Below are 25,093 nucleotides of genomic sequence, written 5' to 3'. Positions count from 1 at the left end.
GAACCCACAAACATCTTCCAGGAATCAACAGGAAGCATCGGAATACCAGTCAGGTGATGATCAAGACAGAAATGATGGATCAGCCCATCCTCCAGACTCCAGTGCCAAACACCTTCAATTGTCTAGCTTTTTATCTGCCTGCCTCCTGACTCCTGTGTCTGTGCAACATGAGTCTGGAGGGGGGGGGGGGGGGAGCAGATTGACACCAGGGTCTGGGGGGTTGGATAATCCATCACTACTGTCTTGTACTGCTCCTTGTGCTGCACTTGGTGGTCCTCTGAAGCCTCCCGCTGACTTCTGGCCAATATTAGGGGATCTAGTTGGTATAGCTTCCATTGTTTAATTGTGTACCACTCTACAATCCCAGATGTACAAATGCCACTAATTAAGAGACAATTTTCAGTACATTGGCTTTGAGTGATCATATTATGTCACAGGAACTTCAACCCATACCAACAGATAATGTAATGCCTACTGTATTTAGGACACAGTGCTGGAGTAATACAGTTTTATGGAGTAATACAGTTGACCAGTTACCAGTCCATCAAAATGATGGAACAAAATAACAGTAATGTCAGCACTAGTATCTGTGTGCGTCCGAATGGAGCAACATTTGAATTAATCTGTCAGGTGCCATCTAGTGGCCGCCGGTGTGCACAACACTTGAATTCCACCCATAGAGGTACAGAGCAGTGTAAGCCTTTTATAATATAGGAATATTTATATTCTCTGATCTGTTTCACCTCAAACGGCTCTAACGTTATCGAAAAGAAAATGTAGTTACTACTCTCAAAAACCTATGTACATAAGAATATATACGGTGTGTGCAATAACCTTTTTATGCGCTGTATCTGTAGTGTTAGACTGCCATACCTATGTAGCTATGTACACACATTGGATAATATTAATGTTAATGCATTGGACAATATTAATGTTAACACAACATTACGTTAACAAAATATTTTCCATGACCATGTATTAGCATTTTTAAGAATATTCACTAAATCAGAAATATTATCAGTCAACAAAATAACATATATTGCTTGATAGGTCAATAAGGTATTTAAATCCCCCCCCCCCACTCTCTCTCTCTCTCTCTCTCTCTCTCTCTCTCTCTCTCTCTCTCTCTCTCTCTCTCTCTCCATGAATTTAATGTAATACACAGTATTTTATTCCCAAATGCCGTTTTTTCCCCCCCAACTTGTCTCGAGTTATAAAAAATGATAATTCTGTACCTCCAACAAGGGAACCAGTTTTTGTCTAAATTTCATCCTGACAAAAAAATCAAACATTTTAAATATTTACAATACCCAAGAAACCTGCTGGGTTCTGTCTTTTTCTGTGTTGCCTAAATTCCACAAAATTTAATATCTGTAGGTGAGTAAAAAAAAGCCGCTCTGCTAGAATTCAGTAATTAATAATTGCATTGGCCAGGACTGTAGCAAGATACAGCTCTCATATAATTGTCAAGTTTAACGAGCAATAAGTTCGATGGCTAGTATTTTCCAGAGGACGAGGGCTCTAATGTGAAGAATCCTGAACATAATTTTTATTATGGGATATGATTATGCCTTGTTATGTGTATAAAATCATTGTGTGCTTTAATTTTATCCAGGACAGTTCATTCTTTATTCAGACTTTGGTATCATTAAAATATCTTAGAATTAAGACTTCCTTCAGTGCGGTACAGCATGAGGTGTCTGATAAAGAAGGCTAAAGGAATATCTTACAAGGCTTAGCATTAGAGATCTAATTGCATCCATATTTCCAGTGTGCATTATATTTACATTTTTTCATATTTTTTTATACTGTATTAGTTTTTTTTTCCTTTGCATCCTTTATCTCAAGAGCACAGATAATCAAAAATCAATATCAACTAATGGTAATCTTTGAAAATGAGAGTAAAGGTGCATACACACTGTACATTTTTTTTTTTGACCAATTTCATTGAAAGACATTTCCCTTGAACCCAGTGTCCTGGACGAAAGATGTTGACGAAAGATATTGACAACAGACAAAAAACGAAAGATCTAGCTACAGTTTATAGGCTCTTTTTGAAAGATATCCAAATTGAGCTGCATGCACAGTTGACGAACAATCTTGATGAACAACTGGCGGGTATGTGCATCATCATTCGTTATTCGTCTGTCGTCAATATCTTTCGTCAACATCTTTCATCCAGGACACTGGGTTCAATGGAAATGTCTTTCAACAAAATTGATAAAAAAAAAAATTGTACAGTGCGTATGCACCTTTAGATGTTTTAACTTTGCCTACTATAAAAATTGTATCTGATGAATGGGTGTACAAAAGGTCGACACATTAAAAGGTTGACATGTACATGAGTATTTCACAATTTTTTTTGTGTCAATATCAATACCTAAGCATGTGGATCCCCAATTGGCACATCTTTCCCAATCTGAGTCAAAGTAGATGGTTAATTAGGAAATGTATAAAAAAAAACTCAAGAAGTCCCAAAAAAAGGTGTCAACCATGTCATGTGTTCACTATTGCCATGTCAACCTTTTGAAGATGTCGACCATATGGTGTGGATATATTGACTTAGTTGACCTAACATCCATATCGCCTACTCAACTATCCTCATTCCCATAAATGTGCTACTGCATATAGACAGTAGTTGGACACATTTTCTGTTGCTGATTCCAATATTTTAACTTCAGTTACAATCTCCATTCTGATAAAACAGTAGATAATGTCACCGGTTCAGCCCATAACTTGGCTGCTTGGACTGTGTAGGCGATGGATGTGCTATAAAGGGCCACAAAAGGTTAACACTGACATTTTTATATATGAAACATGACTATATTTAATACTGTTCAATGCTACCATGATATTCCACTGCGGCTATATTATAAAGCTTTCATTTAACCCTTCTCAGCTCTCATATGTTGGCGTAGTCGCATGAGATATCCCTGAGGTGGTCTCCTGCAAGAAGACAGCTTTCCTATAACCTCAGATTGCTCAGGGATTCTGCAGATCTCCTGCTCCCTCCAGCTGCAGACAATTCCAGCAGGCATTGGCCCTTATTCTGATTGACGCGGACTTTACCGCGTACTTACGGATCGCGTCTTTATGGCGTCTGCGCATGCGTGGAGAACGCTACGCGCATGTGCCACGCCTTGACTCGGTACCAGTTCGGGCAAATCCCGTCCAAAACTGTTCACCGCTATCAGTCGGGAAATAGGGGCGTATTATGGGCGTCATGCGGAATGACACATGGGCGTAGTTTCAAAGTGGGCAAAACGGGGCGGAAACATGGGCGGACACGGGGGAGTACACTTATGTTGGGGGGCGTACATTCGGAAACCACTCCGAATGCACGCGATCAAAAAGGGCAGAAATGTGCGGTGTCCACAAGTGTACTATTGCTTTGCGGACACCACTCGTTCATGCGGTAGGCGAACGTACGCCTAATGACTACAAGCATTAACACCTGAACCCAATAGAATCGACTCCTTTACTCATTACTCACTAATAGGACGCTTGTCAGTGCTTTAATTGAAACCATTGCACTTCAATTGCTGTAAGGGTTAATGTGTGCAATGCATGTGTTAGGCATGCTTGTAAGGATATATTGGAATCTAATTGATTCCAATTCCAAATAAGCATTTTTTTATCAGGATAGGTAATTGAATAAGTGGGTCATGTGATGTATAGCAGAAGATACTTCATAGTGGGTTGTTTGGCGTAAATACTCCGCTTACGTGCGGTAGCACCGCTTGGCTCCCGTTCGGATGCGGTATTCCCGAGCATACTCTGTAATACTCTGTAATACCGTGCCGAATCGGAGTGTTTCTCCCGCACACGCATGGTTTGTATGTCGTCCGTAAACACGCCCTGTTCTTAAAGAGTGAGTCCGTCCGAATGCGGAGGACCCGTGGGCGTTTCTACGGACGATGGCCGCACGCGGCAAAACACCGTGGCGTGCGGACCGCACCGTAAGAATGCGGGAATATCCGCACCGATCAGAATAAGGGCCATTGTCTGCGGCCAGTGATCATAATAGGATCATCTACTAGTCTGGTCTGAATGTACTACAGCAGTATCTGCCTCCCCTGCTTTCTCCCCCCAGCAATCGTAAAATGATTATCTTACCAGTCTGGTCTGACTGCACTACAGCAGTACCTGCCTCCCCTACTTTCTCTGCAAGGAGTCATAGGGTAGTATTCAATGCCGCTCGCCGTGGCCGGCGAGGGGGTTAAACAGCAAGGATCGCAGAAAACCAGCGTTCCTCGCTGTTTTACGCCCTCGCCGGCCGCTTGCCCTATTCAACGTTCCGTGGGAATCCTCTCCATCACAGGACGGCGAGGATACCCCCAAACAGCGAGACCCGCGGCTAATGCAGTGAACTTGCTGTATTTAGCCGCGAGTCTCGCTGCTTCTGCAGCCGCATATGCCGGGAATTGGCGTATGAGGGGGGTGCGTTGAATACTGACAGGGCGAGCAGTGATAGCTGTCACCGCTCTCCCACGGCATTGAAAAGACCCCATAGACAATCCATAGGATTGCCACCGTAATAAAGTGTTGTTGTTTTTTAAGTCTGTATAAACTTTTTTTTTAAATATCCCCCATTTTTTTTTTTTTTTTAAAGATCAAACTACAGTATGTAAACGGCTAAATATCCCTTTATTCAGTATAATTTTAGTAAATCAACAATTTGTGGGATTTTTTTGGAAGAAATATTAGCCAGTTCAGTGGTTTAGACAGTTTTCTGATCTCCAGCTGATAATCCATTTCCACAAATGACTGTACTATAATATTGCTGCCTTTAGCACTGTGCATGAATCAACCAATCAATCCCCTCAGTGCATTTTTTCACAGCAAGTGTGGAATGCTATCATTAAACTCTGCTTACATACACTAGGCAGAAGCCATTGGCTGACAGCATTGCAGCCTTCTGCAGAGGAGCGACAGAGTGCATGGTGGACATACTGTATATAACTAAGTGTAAAGACTTTCGTTATTGTATAGTATTCACCTCAGTAATACGCAGCCTTTGCTATATATCAATGTCAAACTGCGACTCTTTAAGTAACACCTCTGAGTACAGTGTACGGGGTAAGATGGTTTCCTAGTTCACATTTTTCTTTTCATTCCAATTTAAAATATATTTTTAGGATTTCTCCAGGGTACCTTTATCACTGAATCCCAGAGTGACTTAAGGAATCAAAAACATTTTCATATCGTACATTGTTAAAGATTTATTTTTATTTTTATTATTGTTTCCTTAACTAGGATCCCTGACTATGTGTCTGCTACTATAATAACTGCAGCAAAGGTGCATGCACTCCTTACATCTATGCTAACAGCACGTGTAAACCCATACTGTAGAAAGAAATACAGGAGCTTTGGATCTGATGGGTTAAATTTACTAAGATGATTGTTCTATTACACATTGGTCGTTGCCAGTGGTGGTTTTTACCTATGGGCTGCATCCCCCCCCCCCCCCCTCCCCGGTAAAATCTGCAACTGTAGTGAAGCCGGATGCAGTCTGTGAGACTGTGCACTGGCTTCACTGCGACTGGCAGTGACTTCCAATTGGAAGTCCGACCTGCCAGTCACAAAGGCAGTCCCATTGCAGGGTGTTCCCTCCCTCCGGGACGCCTTTGTGCGGGCTGCCGTGCAAAAAACCACAGATGCGCATGCGCAGTACCTATATAGGTGCTGCGCACGCGCTGGTCCCGGTGCCTGTAACTTACATTGTTCAGGCGCCGGGACCAAGATTGCTTCTATGGGCTGTTGCCCAAGCAGCCCATAGAAGTTGGCTGCATGTGCGGTACACGTGTGTACTGCACATGTGCTAGTCCTGGTGCCTGTGCACTGGCTTCACTGCGACTGGCAGTGACTTCCAATTGGAAGTCCGACCTGCCAGTCACAAAGGCAGTCCCATTGCAGGGTGTTCCCTCCCTCCGGGATGCCTTTGTGCGGGCTGCCGTGCAAAAAACCACAGATGCGCATGCGCAGTACCTATATAGGTGCTGCGCACGCGCTGGTCCCGGTGCCTGTAACTTACATTGTTCAGGCGCCGGGACCAAGATTGCTTCTATGGGCTGTTGCCCAAGCAGCCCATAGAAGTTGGCTGCATGTGCGGTACACGTGTGTACTGCACATGCGCTAGTCCTGGTGCCTGTCACTCATCATCACAGCACAGGTGCCGGGACGGTAGAGGAGGCCGCAGTGGCGACAGGGGGACGGGGGTGCCTGAATCGCGTAACCCAGGCTGCGGCCAGAGGCAGCCCCCCTTCCCAATAAGGTACAAGCCGCCACTGGTCGTTGCTATGGGCAACCAATCATAATCTTCTTATTATTTATTTAGCACCTTCCAGAACATAATATATAGTATCTGATTGGTTGGCTTATTCCAACATCCCATGTGAAATGGAACTCTAATCTTAGTAAATTTCCCCCGATGACTAGTGAAAGCATTGCCTAGTAACCTGTGCAGAACTAATTATGGCTCTTGGAGGCTGTTGGCTATTTCAGCCATAAACCAACTAAAAATGACACATATTCATCATGTTTTAGTATCAGTAAATGTGGAACAAACCCATGGCAACACAGCAATGTTACTAATGGCTATGAAAGGAAAGATATTTCACTTGTCATTGAACCGATGATGTGTGTCCATGATAAACTTATAATGTATGTTTATGCATTATCCACAAAGTGAAAGAGTATAGTTAAGAAGCTTCTCTTAAAATGCTCTAAATGTAGCAAAAAATTCCTGTTTCGAGACAGATCTGAGATCTCTGTCATTTGCAGTAAGATGAATAAGGTACTTAAATTAAAGGCTTTATACAAAAACATCTACAGATGGAGCGTCTGTCATTCAGCGCCAGATCTCCTCCGCTGACAAGAGCCGGCGGAGAGACACTCCTTCTGATGGGGACGCACGAGTGTCGAACACGCACATGCGTCCCCGTCGCCTGGCGGTGGGTTGCGGAATCCCTGCCCACCTCCACTTCAGGGAGACTGGTAGGGTTGGGGGGTGGAGCGGGGAGGTGGCGGAGACCAGCGGCGACTGGAGAGCTCTGTCGGAGCGGGGCGTGCGAGCATCTAGTGCACACACGCCGTTCCGGGGGATGGGGGGGGGGCTGGCAGCTGGCGATTCTATTGCTAGCCCCCAGCTGAATAGGCTGCGCTCCATCTGTACCTGCGTGATGCTAAATGAGGTTCCATTCAGTTCCGCATAGCCTGAAATTTTGCGACATTGCCATATCAGAACTGTCTTCATGAGAATATCCCCCTTTTCAGCCCAGTTATAAGTGCAAATGCTTATAAAATGGTTCCGAATCTGCGCAGCTAATACTTGTATACACCAGAGAAGTGTTTCCCAAATACACCCCTCAAGGCATACTAGCAGTCCAGGTTTTTAGGATAGCCATACTTGAGCACAGGTGATGATTAGTTTCTTGGTTATTTATATTTGTGCTTATGCATCAATATGTGTATAACCTGGACTGTAATTGTTGCTTGAGGTTGGGGGTCAGGAAACACTACACTAGAGTAAAATCACCCAAAATACAAAGCAAATAGGCATCAGGCCAAGGAGCATAACTAGATATTCGTATGCCCCATAGCAAAAGTTTATTACCAGCTAATAGTGATGAATGTATACGAAATAAAATTATACAGTAAAGATGGGCCCCATTCAGCTCTAGGCCCCATAGTAGCGGAACCCCTTGCACCTATGGTAGTTACACCCTTGGTAAGACCCATGGTGTACATTCATGCACATGCCTACATTCACGCAGCAATAACAATGCATATATGTACACCATACAACAATGACATAACATGACTACTGCTAATTGGTGTGATTGTGTTGATTGCAAGATGGTGAGACAGTACCCTCAAATGGGGCTATGATAACAAAAGTGAGATACAGTAGTTGGGAGGAATGCAAGTGTAGACAGACTTCCAACTAAGTGATGCCTTGCACTGTACAGTATTTGAATGTGAGGGCAGTTTAACAAGTGAGAAAATAATTTAGAAGTTGCTTGCTGCAAACTGCCATATTTCTGTGACAATCAATCCATGAACAGTCATTAACAATAACTTTTTAGGAAATTATGCTGCACCAAGATTTGTTTTATATTCTATTTTTCAACAGTTCATGTACCACATTTTGTAGGGGATAGACAATGAGAACAGGTCATTTAAATTATAACAAACATGTTTCTTGCCAGGAGAATACAAGGCGATCTAACAGACACTATAAGAGAGATAAACATGCCAGCAGCCACACAGCTGAGGCTGAACAGCTGATATTTTATCTGTCAGCATAAAATATATGTAGTAAAATTGACTGCTGATAAATTGTCGTCATGTTGTGACAGCTAGTATAACTCCTCCCACCATTTTTTTTATGATCAAAGCGATCAGCAAAACCAGTGTTAATGGCTGACAATCACAAAAAATATGGACAATCAGAAGCACAATTGCCCTCCACCACATTACTGAACATGAGGATGATCTTCTTCATGTAATCATTTTTTTCTTCAAATCTATTAACAGAAAACTTTTATCATAGGCATTTCGTGAAAAATAATGCTGATACTGTACCCTAGGGTGCCGTGATTCAAAAAAGTATGGGAACTACTGGTGTAGTGTATTATTCGAGAGTGGACACAGAATGCAAAGCAGTGAGTACTACGCTGTCCATGGTGCTGGAATGACTTCTGATTCTAAGGGGGAAATTTAGGGGGTTTTATTTCAGGCAACCAATCAGTTAGCTTCTAGAAAGTGCTAAGAAGCAAGTAAGAAGTAGATTCCGATTGGTTGCCCTTAGCAACATCCCATGTAAAATAGAACGCCCATCTTAGTAAATTTTCGGTTAAACCTCACAAACTCTTCATTTGTTATAAAATGTAAGAATAAGTAAAATCCACGTCATACTGTATCTACATCTGTTGTAAGGGAAAGCTTTTCATATTTTTATATATATATATATATATATATATATATATATATATATATATATATAGTGGAATAGCCGGCACTCCTCTGCTTTGTGATATAATGGCGCCCGGTGCCTTCCCAAGCACTAGCCCGACTGGGTTGGCAAATATAACTGGAAGATTGGCGGCACTCGGACGACTTGAAATAACTGGAGTGTGGTCTCCAGTTATTTCAAGTCGTCCGAGTGCCACCAATCTTCCAGTTATATATATATATATATATATATATATATATATATATATATATATATACAGATCCCTTGGCGCGGCACTCGGAGTGAGTGAATAATCAAACAAGTACTCAGACAGAGATTAGTTTCATCAACGTTTCATTTCTCGGTGGAAATATCGTCAGGATAACATATATATATATAAACCCCTGGTATATCGAGCAGCACTCAGAGTCTTGATAAACGAGGATACACTGCAAAAACGTGTTTAATGCAACTTCAACGTTTCGGGGCGCTGGTCCCCTTCGTCGGGATGAAGGGGACCAGCGCCCCGAAACGTTGAAGTTGCATTAAACACGTTTTTGCAGTGTATTCTCCTTTATCAAGACTCTGAGTGCCGCTTGATATACCAGGGGTTTGTACTAGTGGATCCAAGCGGTCACACCTGAAGGCACCGGAGCAAGTGAGTCCTGGAGGACAGCAGAGTGCCGGAGCCAGCACAGGACATATATATATATATATATATATATATATATACACATATATAGGAGTCCAGGCGTCCGGCACTCGCTTGTAGTGTGTAATTGGCACCGGGTGCCCTCCTATGCCAAACACACAGATATCCACCAGACGGGCGGCACTCACGGAAATAACAGGCAAGACACACTTTGTGTGTCTTGCCTGTTATTTCCGTGAGTGCCGCCCGTCTGGTGGATATCTATATATATATATATATATATATATATATACAGAATTGTCACAATTTTAACATATACAAATATGTGATAGAATACTATATAATATTGTTCTCAAATCGTAGTTATAAGACTGACAATAAGCTGTCGTTTTAGTCAAATGTGGACAATCAAAAAATATGTGGGCTCCTAAAATTATCGTTTTCACATTCCAAATCTCTGATACTCAAACTAATCAAAACATTGACCTCTTAATCACATGTTCCTTAGCATCAAATGATTAATGATTAATGGAATTTTCTCTTAAAGTTGGTTCTAATTGTGACAAACAGTGTGTGACGTCTAATTGTCTTTCACAATAGAATAACTTTATATTTATTCTAATATATTGTAATATAAGGTTTTATTGAAGTTCAGTGAAACAGATATATATAGTCATCTCCAGAAGCTTATTCATCTTTCACATAATTCTTAATAGTTATAGGAGCAGTGACATTGTTTTCTCAGTGCAGTCAAATTAAATACTGATCTGTAAGCGAACAGTGCCAACTACTGTACTGAACAGATGATTATAAAGTTATTTATGGTGTAATGGTTAGCATTACTGCCTCACAGTACTGAGGTCATGTATTCGATTCCCACCGTGGCGCTAACTGTGCAGAGTTTTCCCCGTGCTTGTGTGAGTTTCCTCCGGGTACTCCTGTTTCCTCCCACAATCCAAAAATATACTGGTAGGCTAATTGGCTCCCAATAAATTAACCCTAGAATGTATGTGTGTGCGTGTGTACATGTGGTAGGGACAGGGCCGGTGCAAGGCACCGGAGCGCCCCAGGCGAGTCGGGCTGGGGGCGCCCCGGTGCCGGGGGGGGGGGGTGGGGGGGGGGTGGGTGGTGTGTGTGGGGTGGTACCTGTCCTACCGGCGCTGTCTATTTCAATCTGGCGGCGGAGGCAGCGGGGGTCCCTGCAGTCTATTAAAAATCACGAGCGCTATCCGCCGGGCTATGCGGAAGCGCTTCTAGTGTGAAAACTCTGGCAGCACGGCGCACGCTGATCTCAGCCAATCAGCGTGCTGCCAGAGTTTTCACACTAGAAGCGCTTCCGCATAGCCCGGCGGATAGCGCTCGTGATTTTTAATAGACTGCAGGGACCCCCGCTGCCTCCGCCGCCAGATTGAAATAGACAGCGCCGGTAGGACAGGTACCCGGGCGGCATTTTCCGCCCTCCAGTGGCCGGCGCCCTAGGCAAATGCCTAGGTTTGCCTAGTGGTGGCGCCGGCCCTGGGTAGGGAATATAGACTGTAAGCTCCACTGGGGAAGCGACTGATGTGAATGTTCAAATATTCTCTGTAAAGCGCTGCGGAATATGTATGCGCTATATAAGAAACTGTTAATAAATAAATACATAAATAAATGAAATAATAATAATAACCATTGAACAGATTATTATAAAAATATTTACAATACATACATTAATAAGTAATAATAATAATATTATTAATTATAAGAGAACAGTGCCAACTAGTGAACAGATTATTTTAAAAATGTTAGTCATACATAAATTAATAAATAAATAAATTATTAATAATAATAATAATAATAGTAATAAGTTAATGGTAAGTATTTTTTAAGATATTACTAAATAATAAAGAGGTTGATGGACTAATGTCTTTTTTCAACCTCGTCATGTTACTATGTTTAGCACAGGTGTATTTAAATAAAGAACTGCGCATTATTGAAACAATCAACATCTCAAAATAATGTACCGTATATACTCGAGTATAAGTCGACCCGAATATAAGCCGAGGCACCAAATTTTACAACAAAAAACTGGGAAAACTTATTGACTCAAGCGGGACCCTCACTCGAGTATAAGCCGAGGGGGGGCTTTTTCAGCATAAAAAATGTTCTGAAAAAGTAGGCTTACACTTGAGCATATATAGTAAATCATCTTTACTATGTAATATACAGATGACAATATTGTAAGTTACTGAAAATCCAGAACCTACCCTTCCAACGAGTATTGGTTCAGGTCCGGAAAACTCTTCCAACACGAACATTTGATTCCATACCCAGCCTCTCTTGGATCTGTTTAACACTTTCTGTTCATCAGCGACTCCATCCAGTTCCATAGGGGCATCAGTCGAAAGTACATAGGAATCATTCCTCGGAGCCAAGTAAACATGAGGAAGAACGGCAATCCATAATATGATGAATGGAGTCCAAACATCCATGAATGTTTCCCCAAGTCTTTCAGGCATTTTGACACAAGTTACAGGGAGCACGGACAACATGAAATGATTGTTCTGCTTACATCCAGATTGCAGCCTTCCAATTCATCACGCAGAGAGAAATATTTACTTGCAGCTGATCCGAGTGTTTACTGCTCAATAAACATAAGCCCAAATAGTCTGCATTCGTAGAACATGACGTGTTTGGAATATTGTTCATTGATGTTTCCCTTCAAAAACAGAAAGGCAAAGGAAGTGAGTGAACAAAATTTATAAGCATAACATACCATGTTTTTCACAGTTAACAGTAATTAGAAAGCCAAAATTGAAACTGTTATATCAGACAGGGGAAAAAAATGCAAACACGTTGGGGAGAATGGTACAAGAATTGTAGCCTAAACTACTTGCAAAGATTCTTCACATGTTAAAGAGAAAATACAATTTACAGATTCCTTTTCATTGATTGTCTTAACAGCTTTGTTTATTTGGAAAATAGTGTCTCAGTTGCTCAGGGCAGGCTGCCATATTTCCTTAACAGTCCATTCCCTGGTCTAACTTTAAATCCTTATTATAAGAATATCATAAACAAATGATATAAATGTGAGTAAAATGTTCTATTGTCACCAATATTCTTTAAGAAAACATATACACGTTATGAAAAATACACCCCCTACTATAGTTTTTAGTTATGGCTGCAAATCATTTTGGATTTTTGTGGCCTGAATAAAAAGAATGTGGTCTACAGCTTTGTACTTATATATGGCCACAAAAAAAAAAATATATATATATATATTTATACAGTATGCATTATCCTAAATATTATCAGTATTGTGGAAATGTACAGTTATTGGTTTATCAATTTATAACAGATCCAGAGGTGGAACTACCATTGGTGCAGCAGGAGCAGTGCACTGGGGCCCCCATAGACTAAGGAGTCCACTGCTGCCACGATAATCTTATTCCTGTCACCCACTGTTTTCCCTGCCTCCCCCTGCCTCTCTGTGTCACCCACTGCCATGTTGCATATTGTGGACTTGGATTGGGATGAAGGAGGGGAGTCTAAATTATATTTTGCACAAGGGGCCACAACCCACATGTAACACCGATGAACAGAGCCCCATACAGCTTAAACAAAACCATGAATGCAATGTATCCTCTTGGACTAAAAGTCAGAATCTATAAAGTGTAAATATTATTTGAAAATTTTTCTAAATAAGTCTAAGCTCAACATCTAACTTGTGGAGGTAATACAGATATTGGTCATATGGACTGTACACATAAATACTGTTAGAGGACAGTTCCTGGCAGTGACAGAACTTGTGGATGTGAGACCAGGTGCAAAAATTTGAGCCCCCCGTGGGTGACAGGAAAATGGTGACAGGTGCAGCAGTGAGCCCATTAGTCCCCAGGAGCCCTGGTGCACTGTACCTGCTTCCTCAATGGTAGTTACATCTCTGGTTCCAGGTTCTAAAACACTTCTCAGAGAAATATCTTCTGAATGGGGGGAGCTGCATTAAACCAAGAGGTACAGTAGGTGCCTCTATTAATTCCAACCTAATTTTTGACCCTTCCTGGTATAGTCTTAGCTCTGAAATGGTGCATGTTATAAGATTCAAAATTTTGCTAGTATCCATTATCAGCTCTAAGTATAGTATATCATTCACACAATAAGACTCTCCACAAGCCTCCAAACTTTCAAGCGTTCCCTGAAAACACACCTCTTCAGGCAAGCCTATCATATTTAAGTTCTACATGCATAACCCTATAAGGCACTTATGTATCATATAGCTTCCCTTCTGGACTTGTAACTTGGTGGTACTGCTATGCTATTACTGGTACCTGTCCTTGTGTTTCCCTCCTATGTCCCTACAGATTGTAAGCTTGCAGCAGGGCCCTCCTACCTCCAAGTCTGTCTGTTGTTACCCAGTTTGTTTTATCACTGTCTACTATTGTGAAGCACAATGGAATCTGTAACTAAATAAATAAATGAAATGCATCTACTGTACTGTTATTTAACACATTTTTAGGTTACCGCTATATAGAAATAGACAGACATTTAGTATGGTATTCAATGCCACCAACAAGGTGGTATCTGCGGTGAGCGTCGCTTGTTTTCGGCGAAGCCATCCTAGCTGTTTAACCCCACTCCGGCCCTATTCAACATTCTGGGGGACTCCTCGCCGCCAGAGGACAGTGAGGATTCCCCCGAACTGCAAGGTTCCCACTGCATTTAGCCGCGAACCTTGTTGTTTTGACGAGATGGAAAGCGAGTGCAGGGGGATCAGTTGAATACTGACCCGCGAGCTATGACGGCGAGCTATCGACATTGCTCGCCATCACAGCTCGCCAAAGAGCATTGAATATACCCCATTTAATGTGACAAAGATTTGCCCTTATGAGTATTTGAACATATCTTTGCATCACTCATTGCAAAAGGGCTCATTTACACAGCGTGCCCCAGTTTGTCGTTAGAAACACAATATTTTGGATGTTTGTTTCAATGATCAAGATTTGTTTCAGAAGTATTGTGAAATAGCTGAAACTTTCGGCCCAAAGCCAAATAAAGCGTTCGACAAATTCTACAGTGATGACTTTATTCTCCTCTACTGCAGGCTAAATATTTGCCATAGCAATTCATTACTTTTGTGAGAAACTCAGCATGCATTTGTTATGTAATATCAACATAAAACCAATCTTCAGTTCTTTTTCTGTCATTCTTATTGAAGCTCTTTGTCGTGTGAGAAGACAGAGAGCTCTGGTGTCTCTGGTTCGGCAATAGAAGAGGCTTTGTGCTTGTGCAAGCGTTTCCAACAGTTTACCAATATATCATTGAACAGCCTTACTTTAACAGGTCACCAGTCATGTGACCCATTGAACCTAATCACCAGAGTTTTATAAAAGGACGTGAAAGACTGATACTGTATGTCTATTATATTCAAGGGCAATTTTACACTCTTCAGTTGGAATCTATCATATCAGCAAAGGGCTGTTTATCTGGCTGGTCTCAAATGGCATTAGGGTGTTTTCATACTGCACCCACCCAATGCAAATACCTAAAATGTATCACTCTGGACCTACAAAGTGGTATTGTATAGTGTATTTATTCATTTTTACAATGACACATTTTTTTTTGCCTCAATTAGTAACGTGGTTCTAGTCATGGAGACATTAAAACTAGTTTCTGTGGGTGAGATTTAATAGGATGAGAGATTCAGAAAGTGAGAGATTTAGTAAGAGATCTCCAGTTTTTTTAAACATTTCAAATCAAACTGGTTTTGCAGTATAAATGATTGCCGCTTTAAAAAAACTGGAGATTTCGTCCCAAATCTCTCACTTTCTGAATCTCTCATCCTATTAAATTTCCCCCTTAATCTCCAAAGAAGTTAATTTCTCTTTCAGATTTATATTTGCAACTAATATATGGAACAGGATTCATTTACTACTGTATACACTGCAAAGCTGTTACATTTTACTTAAGAACCTGGTAAAATGAACAGTTCCTTGACCACCCTTGACCACTTATTCTAAATATCATCCCTGACGTTTTCCCAATTGGTTATTCCTTTTCCTGTAATTCTGTCTATGAAAAAATTGTAGCAGGAATAAATATTGACCAATAAAAAATTGATGAACTCCCCAGAGCATGTTTAAAAAAATCCACAAAACTTGACTGTTGGAGGCACTTGAGGACGAGTTTAGCCCTGCTCTAGACCTTTCTTTTGCCACTTTAACATTGCAAAGCTGGGTCAGACCTAGGATCGCAATTCCGGGACGGACTCATCTCCAACCCTGGTCTATAGCATTCATATTAAACCCTGGTAGCCCCCCTTATACTGAGGGTTTAACCCCTCATATCCCGGGCCGAATCCCCGGGTTGCTCAACCTGGGTTGTAGGGTTTTGTACGAACAGTTACATGTTATAAGTTATAAATTAATCTAACCACAACTTTATTTAGGTTATCAAATACCCCCATCCTTCTTCACGTTTCTCCTGTACACATCAGTCAAAGCTATGATTGGCATTTGATGAGTTGGGAATACGGGGTAGGTGATTGGGGTAGGTGATTGGTAACTCATTTTTTGCATTACTTTGGCAGATGTAAAATGGAAATACTGTAGGAGATCTATAAAGGTAAAAATGTGGGCTGAAGTTGATTGTGTGCCTGTACTTCTATTTTTCACAGCTAAGCTTTAAATACTATATTTTAACAATGGTGCGTTACAAAGCATTAAATGGATATCACTGCAAAAGTGTTGGAGACATCCGTGTTTTGACTATATTGTACCGAACCCAGCTTGGTAAATGATGGGAATATTAAAAGTCATACATGAAGTGCGGTGACCAAATACATAGGACACATTATTATCAATTGGTTATTGTGGTAGTAGACTACAGAGGTTAATCCCACAATGCTACATCACTGTGCAATGGTAATACATCACAGTAAAACCTCACTGGAAGGCAATTGTTACAGTGCTGTAGAGTAAAAAAAATCTAGGATAAAAAGTAGAGCCATTGAGAATTCCTTATCAGTTATAATAGTCTCAGACGCTGTTTTGCCACGTTTTCCAGCACTTTCACATACAGTATACTGTATCCCCTACATTCCGGGTCATCCAAGATAATAAAGCATTTCGACTTTTTCCTCACTTCATTTAACCCTTTTACAAATCTAGTCTACACTCTATAAGGCAATTCATTCACTATCTGTTGTTCTCTTTGAATTAGACAGATCATATTTAAATAGAAAAGGATCAATCCCACAAATGATTTTGATCACTATGTATATTAACAAATATTACTCACATTGCCTTGCTGGAAGTCCCCGAGCCCTAATGAAAGGAAATAATCATTACACCATACGTGTAAACCTTAGGCAGAGGTTTCCTTTAATTATTGTGTTTTATGAGGTGGTAGAAATTTTAATTCTCTTTCTTCTGACTTAAATACATGTACTTAATTAATTAGCACCAGGCATTTCCAGGGACTCTAATTGTGGATGTTCACGTGTTTAAATAACTGTGATAATACGATTTGTTCTCAATACCCCTGTAATAAAGGATACTACAGTAAAATAAATGTTTTCTTTCTTCTATCTATCTATCTATCTATCTATCTATCTATCTGTCTGTCTGTCTGTCTGTCTGTCTGTCTGTCTGTCTGTCTGTCTGTCTGTCTGTCTGCAAGTCTGTCTGTCTGTTAAATCAGCATCAACCCACTATGTAAGCACTCAATGATCAATAGACAGGGGTTTGAAATTGGGCACCACGCTTGGGGATTCCCTTTCAGAAGAGGAAGCGAGACAGGACCATGGTATAGATAGATATTAATAGATAAAATGCAATGCTCTGAGATGCATGAACATACAGTGGTTGTCTTGTAGCTGTGGAACGACACTATGCCTTGCATGTCTGATTTGTATTGCGCTGACAGCTGTGCTAAGAAACCCATTGTTAGAGATGTTCCACGATAACCTTTTCCTTTTAAGAAAGACTACCTTTCCCACCATGTGTTTAAATAATGAATTAACATGTACTGTACAGTAGGTAGGAGCATTGCAAGCGGCGATGGGCATCTGGAAGAGAACGCAGTCATGTTTAATGTATGTTCCCCTGGAAGGAGACAATAGTGTTTCTTCGTCCTTCAAATTTAATAAAATTTGATACGTTTTACAAATGAAATAGAATTTGCTGCATGTTCCTGCTCGCACATATGTGACCATCTGTCGTATATAAGGCAAGCACCTTACTGCATGGGGGATCTACAAGTATATGTACATTTATGTGAGAAGAGCTGAAATGTGGTTAAATGATGTTCAACGTTAATACAACAAATATATATCCACCAATCAGGGAACGGGGGTAGCAAGATGTACTGTATTGTACACTCTGCTATGCAGGAGAGGAAGGAGAGAGCACATTGAGAACAATATGATAGACAGGGCAGTAATCTAGCTGTTATTGCAATGGTATTTTATAGTACTGTACATGTGTATGGCGGTACGCTGCAGGCAATTCTGGTAGTTGTAGTCCTTGAAAATATTACATTTACAGTTTGCAGCCGAATCACTGGTATAATTTAGAACCGTATGTATTATACATTTTGCACAGTGACCCAAGAACTAGGTCACCACTGCTGGTGTTATATACGTAGATGACCAAAAAGAAAAAAAAAGTCCCATACACAACATGATAGATTGGCAGCCAAAATCACGTATTCTCAGCACTTAGAAACCCCTTACGTTCAAGTACACAATGGAAAATACATAGAACATTACACAAAAGGACCTTACTTTGTGTCTAAGCAACTGTACAAAAATGGTGCCCTCTTGTGCCACCATCAGCACTCTATGACATTACTGCAGTAGTGCACAATGTATTGAGTACTGATCTAGGAACCATTGCGGAGAAGTACCATTGCTGTCTGACAAAAATCTAATTTGTCTCAGGTAAAATAACAATCAATCATTCAAAGAGCGGAACACAGCTACAAAGCCAAATAATAAACCATCCAAGTTGGACTTAACTTGAAACTGATATTGTTGACCGTCTTGAAAAGAGTAAATGCTGGTATAGTAAAAAAAAGGACCTATATTGAACATTTGGACCTTTTTAATAGCATATTACAGTATGTATTTTATGACTCCATGTTAAGAGTTTTTTTAGATCTGTCTACACTCACAATAAACCTGACCTACACCTCTGCCAATATCTCTGCCAATATCTATATAAACTTAGATGCATATTTTGAGTATGGAGTACAGTTCAGTATATAGACCTGAACAACTGTCTCTTTAAAGGATAATAATGGGTGCTGTCTGTTTGGAATAACAAGATAACTTTTATAATAAGGTCTGCATGCAAATGTCAATACATAGATGTCAGTACATAGATGTATAGGGTAACTCAGACTAAAGGAAATGCAATTCAAATGTATACATTTTTAATACAAAAAACAGCCTAAGTAGGAAGTCCTCGTGTTCTGGTTCCAACCCTTTTATAATAGGATCATCAATTATAGTTATTGACAATTCTAACTTGTACTTGAATATCAATAATTGCACAAAGCATTCAATTGTTTATAAGGTTACAATTTCACTTATACTGTAGCTCAAGTGGAACCCCGGAGGTCTTAAAATTATTCAAGATTTCGAACTACATACTTTTCCCATGTAGAAGGACAGGATTTATTTTTACATGGAATTCTCTATTTTTGTTCTAAGGATTTTTTAGGCAATTCATTTACTAATTCTCCGCAGAACACCCCAACGAGGAACAGGTCATGCCATGCTACTCAAGCAATAAGTACTGTTGCATTTCATGTTAGAGAAGCTCAGTTCTCTAAAACAAGACTAACCTTAAAACTGGATAAAGTATGACCTACTGTATTATTGCTTTTGCAAGTATTTACTCCCATGAACTCTGCTTTTGACAAGTAACTTTTGTACATAGAAGAATGCATTACTCACATATTTCCAGTGAAATAAATCAATCTGTTTGTATCTCCTATTTAACATTGAAAGTCTTTATGGTGCGTTGAACTATGTCTGTCTATGTTGGACTTCTCTGTCATTTGGAAGACCTGCTAAAGGACACACTCTTGTATCACAACCAATGCAGTTCACACGCTGGTTTTGTTATCTCTGCAGAATTAACCATTTTCCTTCTTATACTGTCCAGAACCTGGATTTTTTTTTATTGCAAAATGAGAGTTTTGATCTATTGAAGCTGAACAGAAACTGTCAGCAGTCAGTTAAAGATACTGTATATCTGACAGCTTTTGTCAAATAGACAGAGGTACCTGGTTATATAAAGACACCGGGACAAATGAACAAACTGACACAATAATAGTTTATGTTATAAATAGTTTTAATTGCATTTCCTGGTAGCAAGGAAGATGTATTCATTATAGCTAAGTATTTAATCTGTATTGTCAACAATGATTTATATAGAATATTTTTCAAGAACACATACTATAAGTAATTGCATCCACTAGAACCAGCTTTAAAAGTTCAATCACATCAGCGGTGTTGCTAATATAATGAGACGTGGTTTTTACATTTTTCACACCAGTTAATAGTGCGCTTTGTCATGCACAAAGCCAGCTGTTGTAGAAATGGAACATGCACGTAGAAAGTCCTAGCACCCTACCACTCTTTACAAACTTCAGATTGGTAGTCCTTTGTAAGCATCCAACTCAAAAGCCCATTGAGCTTACTATTTCCTGTTGGCATGTTATTTCCAATGTGTTAGACCTCAGCCTTTCCCCCAAAGGCCCTTATTTAAGAAAAAAAAAAAACTTTTCAAATTAGACCGGAGATATAATTATGGTATTACACCAAGGTGTGACAAAAATGGAATAACGCAATTGGCCTTTGAGTGTTTCTGGTCCTTTGCCAACTAAAGGGACTTAGAGCTGGGACTTTGTTTGCTAATAGTGAGCAAGATTGGAGTTACAATATTAATTCTTTCATGCTTGGGAATATATTAAATCTGGAACATGGTGGGATGATAACACACAGAAAAGCCACTAGAATGTTCCTTTTCTTAATAAGAATAAGAGACAGCCAAGAAATCCTGGGGATTGTAGGAGGTCACCTGATCGAAACCCCAATATATATCATTCAGTGTTGCTTATTTCATTATTTCATGATTTCATATAGTTGTTTGTATTATTAAATTATGTTTATTATTGTTATTGTCACTATTTTGCGTCACTTCAATAGGAGACGATACCCTCAGATTACTCCATTTGTGCCTATAACCCCCCTATCATAAAATAAAGGTATTTTGCTTAAAGTCTTTTACATATTTTTTTTTTCAAATTTTTAGATAACAATACGACATCCAACTTTCAGTAAAACTTCAGTAAAATAATGTTTTGTCCAAATACCACTTATGAAAAGTATTCCCACTTTTCCGAATAATTAAGCATCAGTGGGGTGACCCGGCACCCTGAAGGTGACAATATTCCACTAAGGTTCCACTGTCTATCTCTGATTTTTCACTGTATTGAAAAACTAACTTTTTACAGACCTTAAAGGTGCTTATTTCATTGCTGAACAGCGGCAGAGAATCGATAATTATGTATGAGATGACAGGCAGTAAATGCCTTTCTCTCAGGCATGACTCAAAGCATGTTCCCGAAGCTGCCAGTAAAATCATACTTTAGAAACTGAAGGTAATGGAAAGAAAAGCATTTCTTTTATTATTTACCCAATCTTTCCCAATATCGGTAACACCGATCAAAATCAATGCATTTGCCTCATTGTTTTCCATCTTGACCTATAATATTAATATGTAAATTATTATGTGTCCTTGCTTTATATTGGGACTCCAGATGACTCTCGATTCATCACTATGGTATGTACTTAGATATGGAATGTGTTAATATATAAATATCACCTACTATGCAGCTTCCTTTTTGTCTGTAATTCTATATCCAGTTTGATATGAGATCATGTTAGATATCTCTACATGGCTTACTTATACAGTATAATCAGATATTTTAATTTCTAAAAGTATTTCGGGACCCCATTCCTACATATTGTGCAATCGCCCTCATTGCATAGTTTTACATGCAACGTATTCACGTTGCCTATGTATTAAGTCTCAGAAAGGTCCACGTCTGATATTAGCTGCGCTCTACTATGCCAAAAATAATAAATTAGAAGATAGACCACTAATAGTTACTTGGAACCCCAGTGATTGGTTCCATCAAATCTACACTATGCACGACGAGGGGATCAACACTTCTTCACTGTAATGTAGCCAAAAAATGGCCCAACTACACTTTTTCTATGTGCGAAAGGTCATAAAGTTAAAAAAGTTGTTTTCCAAACATTTATTCCAAACATTTATTCCAAACATTTATTTACATATCCGTGATTATAATCAGCTGCACATTCCCAGGGTCAGCCTAGTAAAACACAGTCTATAAACCGGTTTGTCAAACTAAATGTCTGTCAACTTTTTGTCCATCTCTGACAGATCCATGAAGCTCAACGTGTGCATGGAACCATTGTTGATGATAATAACATGCTTTAGTCTGTAAGTACTGCTGAAGGCTGAGCACAGAGACACAACACACATCTCGCTTTGCATCACTGAACCCCAACAGGTTTTAAACTAAAATTTGCAAAAATTTCCCATGTCCACCCAAAATACTTCTTTGTCTTGACATTCCTTCCTAATAGGTTAATAAATACAGTGCTTTGGATACTGTTTTATATTTGGAAACCTGTTGAAATACAAACACTGCCAAACATTCATTCAAAAACCCAACATTTTATTTGGCTTATGTTCATATGTTCATATGTTGTTTTACTATTTATTTCTCTTTTGTCCTTTAGATGGTTTTTCATAATTAAATTAGATGCTCATACACTGTTTACAGATTTGCATGGTGCCGCAGCGCTGTGGAACTCAGAATTTTAACCCTTCGGGTGCCCTGTAAGTCTGCAGATGTTTGAAGATATTTGAGAAGCGCTTCGTATTGGTTGGGTGTTTTGTGGTCTAAGACCGGTCATGTTAAACAGAAGATGCCACAGGTCTTAAGGAAGAAAGGTGATTTAATTGTTTTTGTTGTAATGCACCATTTTACAAATGCCATGATATGCAGACTGGGTTCTGTACGGTGATCACCAGACGGAACACTCCAATGGAGAGTGATCTGTAAGTGTATAAATCCATGTCTAGCCCACACTCCATATTCTGCTTAAACTGCTAACCTGCCACAGACTAGCTGTACTAAGTTTTGGATTGCTGTGTTTTCTAAGCAGCCAAGGGGATGGGGGATAACACATAGGAACTTGTTACCTGTAGCAATAATCTGACAGGCAGCTAAGTCTACTGCAATCAAATCCTATACACTCAAATGATCTAAATATATCTAAGTATCATGCAGTAGGTGTAAATCGTACAGGTCTCTCGTTGCAACTGGTTCCCCACCTATGTTGGGGCCCCTTATCAAACATAAAATGATGACACTAATAATATTCAACCCCCCCCCCCTTAACCCCAGTGCACATCACTCTCCAGCAATTTGCATATGAGGATGTTGAGCGTTATTTATTCTCAGCACGGACACTGCAAACCCATTCAGGGCATACTGACATCTGGTCAAAAACACATAGATGGGTGATATACAGTAAAAGAAAAATAATACAATGGGAGGGTAGAAGCAACCCGCAGACCAGTCTCCCAACAAAGTCCCTCTGATGCCTTGTATCAGAGATGGGTTATCACCTGCTTACAGGGAATGATGTTTTCATCAGCACTTACTGCAGGGAGGCTGAGTGATCCCAGACAGTGGCAAACAGACCCAGCCATTTATCAAGATAACTCTCAGTGTGAGAGAGATTGTGTGAGACCCCCACAAAGTAGTCTCAATTGCCCAACAGACCTAAGCAATGAAAAGGGTGAATACTTACTGTGGCGGTGTGTTCTGGCGACGTCTTCATCTGCAGCCCTCAGTTAAGAATGAATGAAAAGGGATCTACTTCACAGAGATGAGGGTAACAAGCCGGATCCCTGGTGTATAGGCAGCCCTCAGTCACTGTGCGCTCCTGCGCCTTTTCATGCTGATGGAGAGACTGACACTCTCATACTGTAGCTATATATGTACTGATGGTAAGATGCAGTTCCAGCTCTCTTACTCCGTACACATCAGCAGTGCATCTCCAGACGGAGAGAGAGAGAGCGAGAGAGAGGGGAAAAAAACAGAGGAGCAGGGATATTCCCAGTAAATCCTTGAATTTTATCAGTGAGCTGTTCCAATGTGCCTGGCTGCTGAGCAAAACAGTGAAGGGTTGTGAGAAAGTGATCTCACAGAGCCTCCCCTGACAGCTCTTATTGGGCTGCTAGGCTGGGAGGCTGGGCTGCTGGTTGGAAATTCATGGATGCATTTTTCTATTTTTTTTTTTCTTCTCATTATTATCATTTCAAGTGAAGTGCCCAACTTTTCTCACCGCTGTTGATTCAATGATCGCCTGCCACTGTCTACTTGTATACAACTAGTAACCCTTTACTTGCTGTCAGCTTCAAAATTCTTTCTATAGGGGGTCTATCTGCCTATATCTCTCTATCTCTCTGCGTATATATATATATATATATATATATATATATATATATATATAGTGCAATTAAGCAATGGTTTCCCTTTAACACAACCTGTGCTAATCAAGGTTGTCAGGTTTGCAACTGACAGTCAGTCACATCTCTTTTAACTAGACTGACAGCAAAGCTTGAAGAGATCAGCTGCTGCAGAACCTCTTTTCTAAGCGCAGCTGTCATCTGACATGATTGCCGGTTGGTTTGTTTGCTTTCCAACAGATATGTGATTAATAATGTCGGTTTCCCAAGAGGTTGTGCAGCAGCCGCTGGTTTTACAATGACCTTGTTGAGTGATTTGACCCCTCATATGACAGCAATCATTAAAAACCTCTTAGCCTAGGGGGCAATTGAACCCCAGCCACCTCAGTCAATCTGTCACAGCCGGAGACAAAAACTACAAGCAGAGATACAGCAGGGCTGTGCTAGGAATCCTTAATACATAAAGCAAGTCATTTCATCTTTTTATAATAAGTGGCTGATCTTAGTGTCATCCGACTGTGGCATTTCAGACTCCTCGGCACTCAGGTGGTTAATTAGTTTGATAATATTGTTGGATAGACACACATACATGGTATCTCTTAACCCCTTGTTCCCCAAGACATCACCACCTCCCTAAAAAAAAATTACAGGTGAAGTATTGAAATGAGCGCGTTGTGTATCGCTATTATCTCACATAATAAACAATTACAAGATCAACATCATCATTTAAATGCGTCCTCACATTTGCAAATGCCATTATCCATTCCAATAGGAGGCATAGAGATTAAATTAGTAATGGTTCTGCAGTAATGGTTACTGAAAACATAACACACATTGCAAGCAGTAGAGGAATTTACCTTACTAGATTTTTTTTATGTGCAATTTGTATTAATTATTATTATTATTATTATTATTATTATTATTATT

The 25,093-nt window shown here is 40.1% G+C and overlaps 1 protein-coding gene across 1 annotated transcript in view; it reads right to left on the bottom strand.

Annotated features, from left to right (window-relative positions):
* CDH8 (cadherin 8) overlaps positions 1-23,899 on the bottom strand; it is a 372,134-nt gene extending 348,235 nt beyond the window's left edge. The window contains exons 1-2 of the mRNA XM_083163864.1: positions 23,506-23,899; positions 11,852-12,303 (exon numbers count right to left, since the gene is read on the bottom strand). Of these exons, the coding sequence (XP_083019990.1) occupies positions 11,852-12,136 (285 nt within the window). The 5' untranslated portion in view covers positions 12,137-12,303; positions 23,506-23,899. The remainder of the gene's footprint in view (positions 1-11,851; positions 12,304-23,505) is intronic.
* Between the last annotated feature and the right edge of the window lie 1,194 nt (positions 23,900-25,093).

The sequence above is a fragment of the Crinia signifera genome, chromosome 11 (assembly GCF_055691185.1).
Source record: "Crinia signifera chromosome 11, ASM5569118v1, whole genome shotgun sequence".
NCBI lineage: Eukaryota > Metazoa > Chordata > Amphibia > Anura > Myobatrachidae > Crinia > Crinia signifera.
This window is presented reverse-complemented; position numbering and strand designations above follow the sequence as displayed.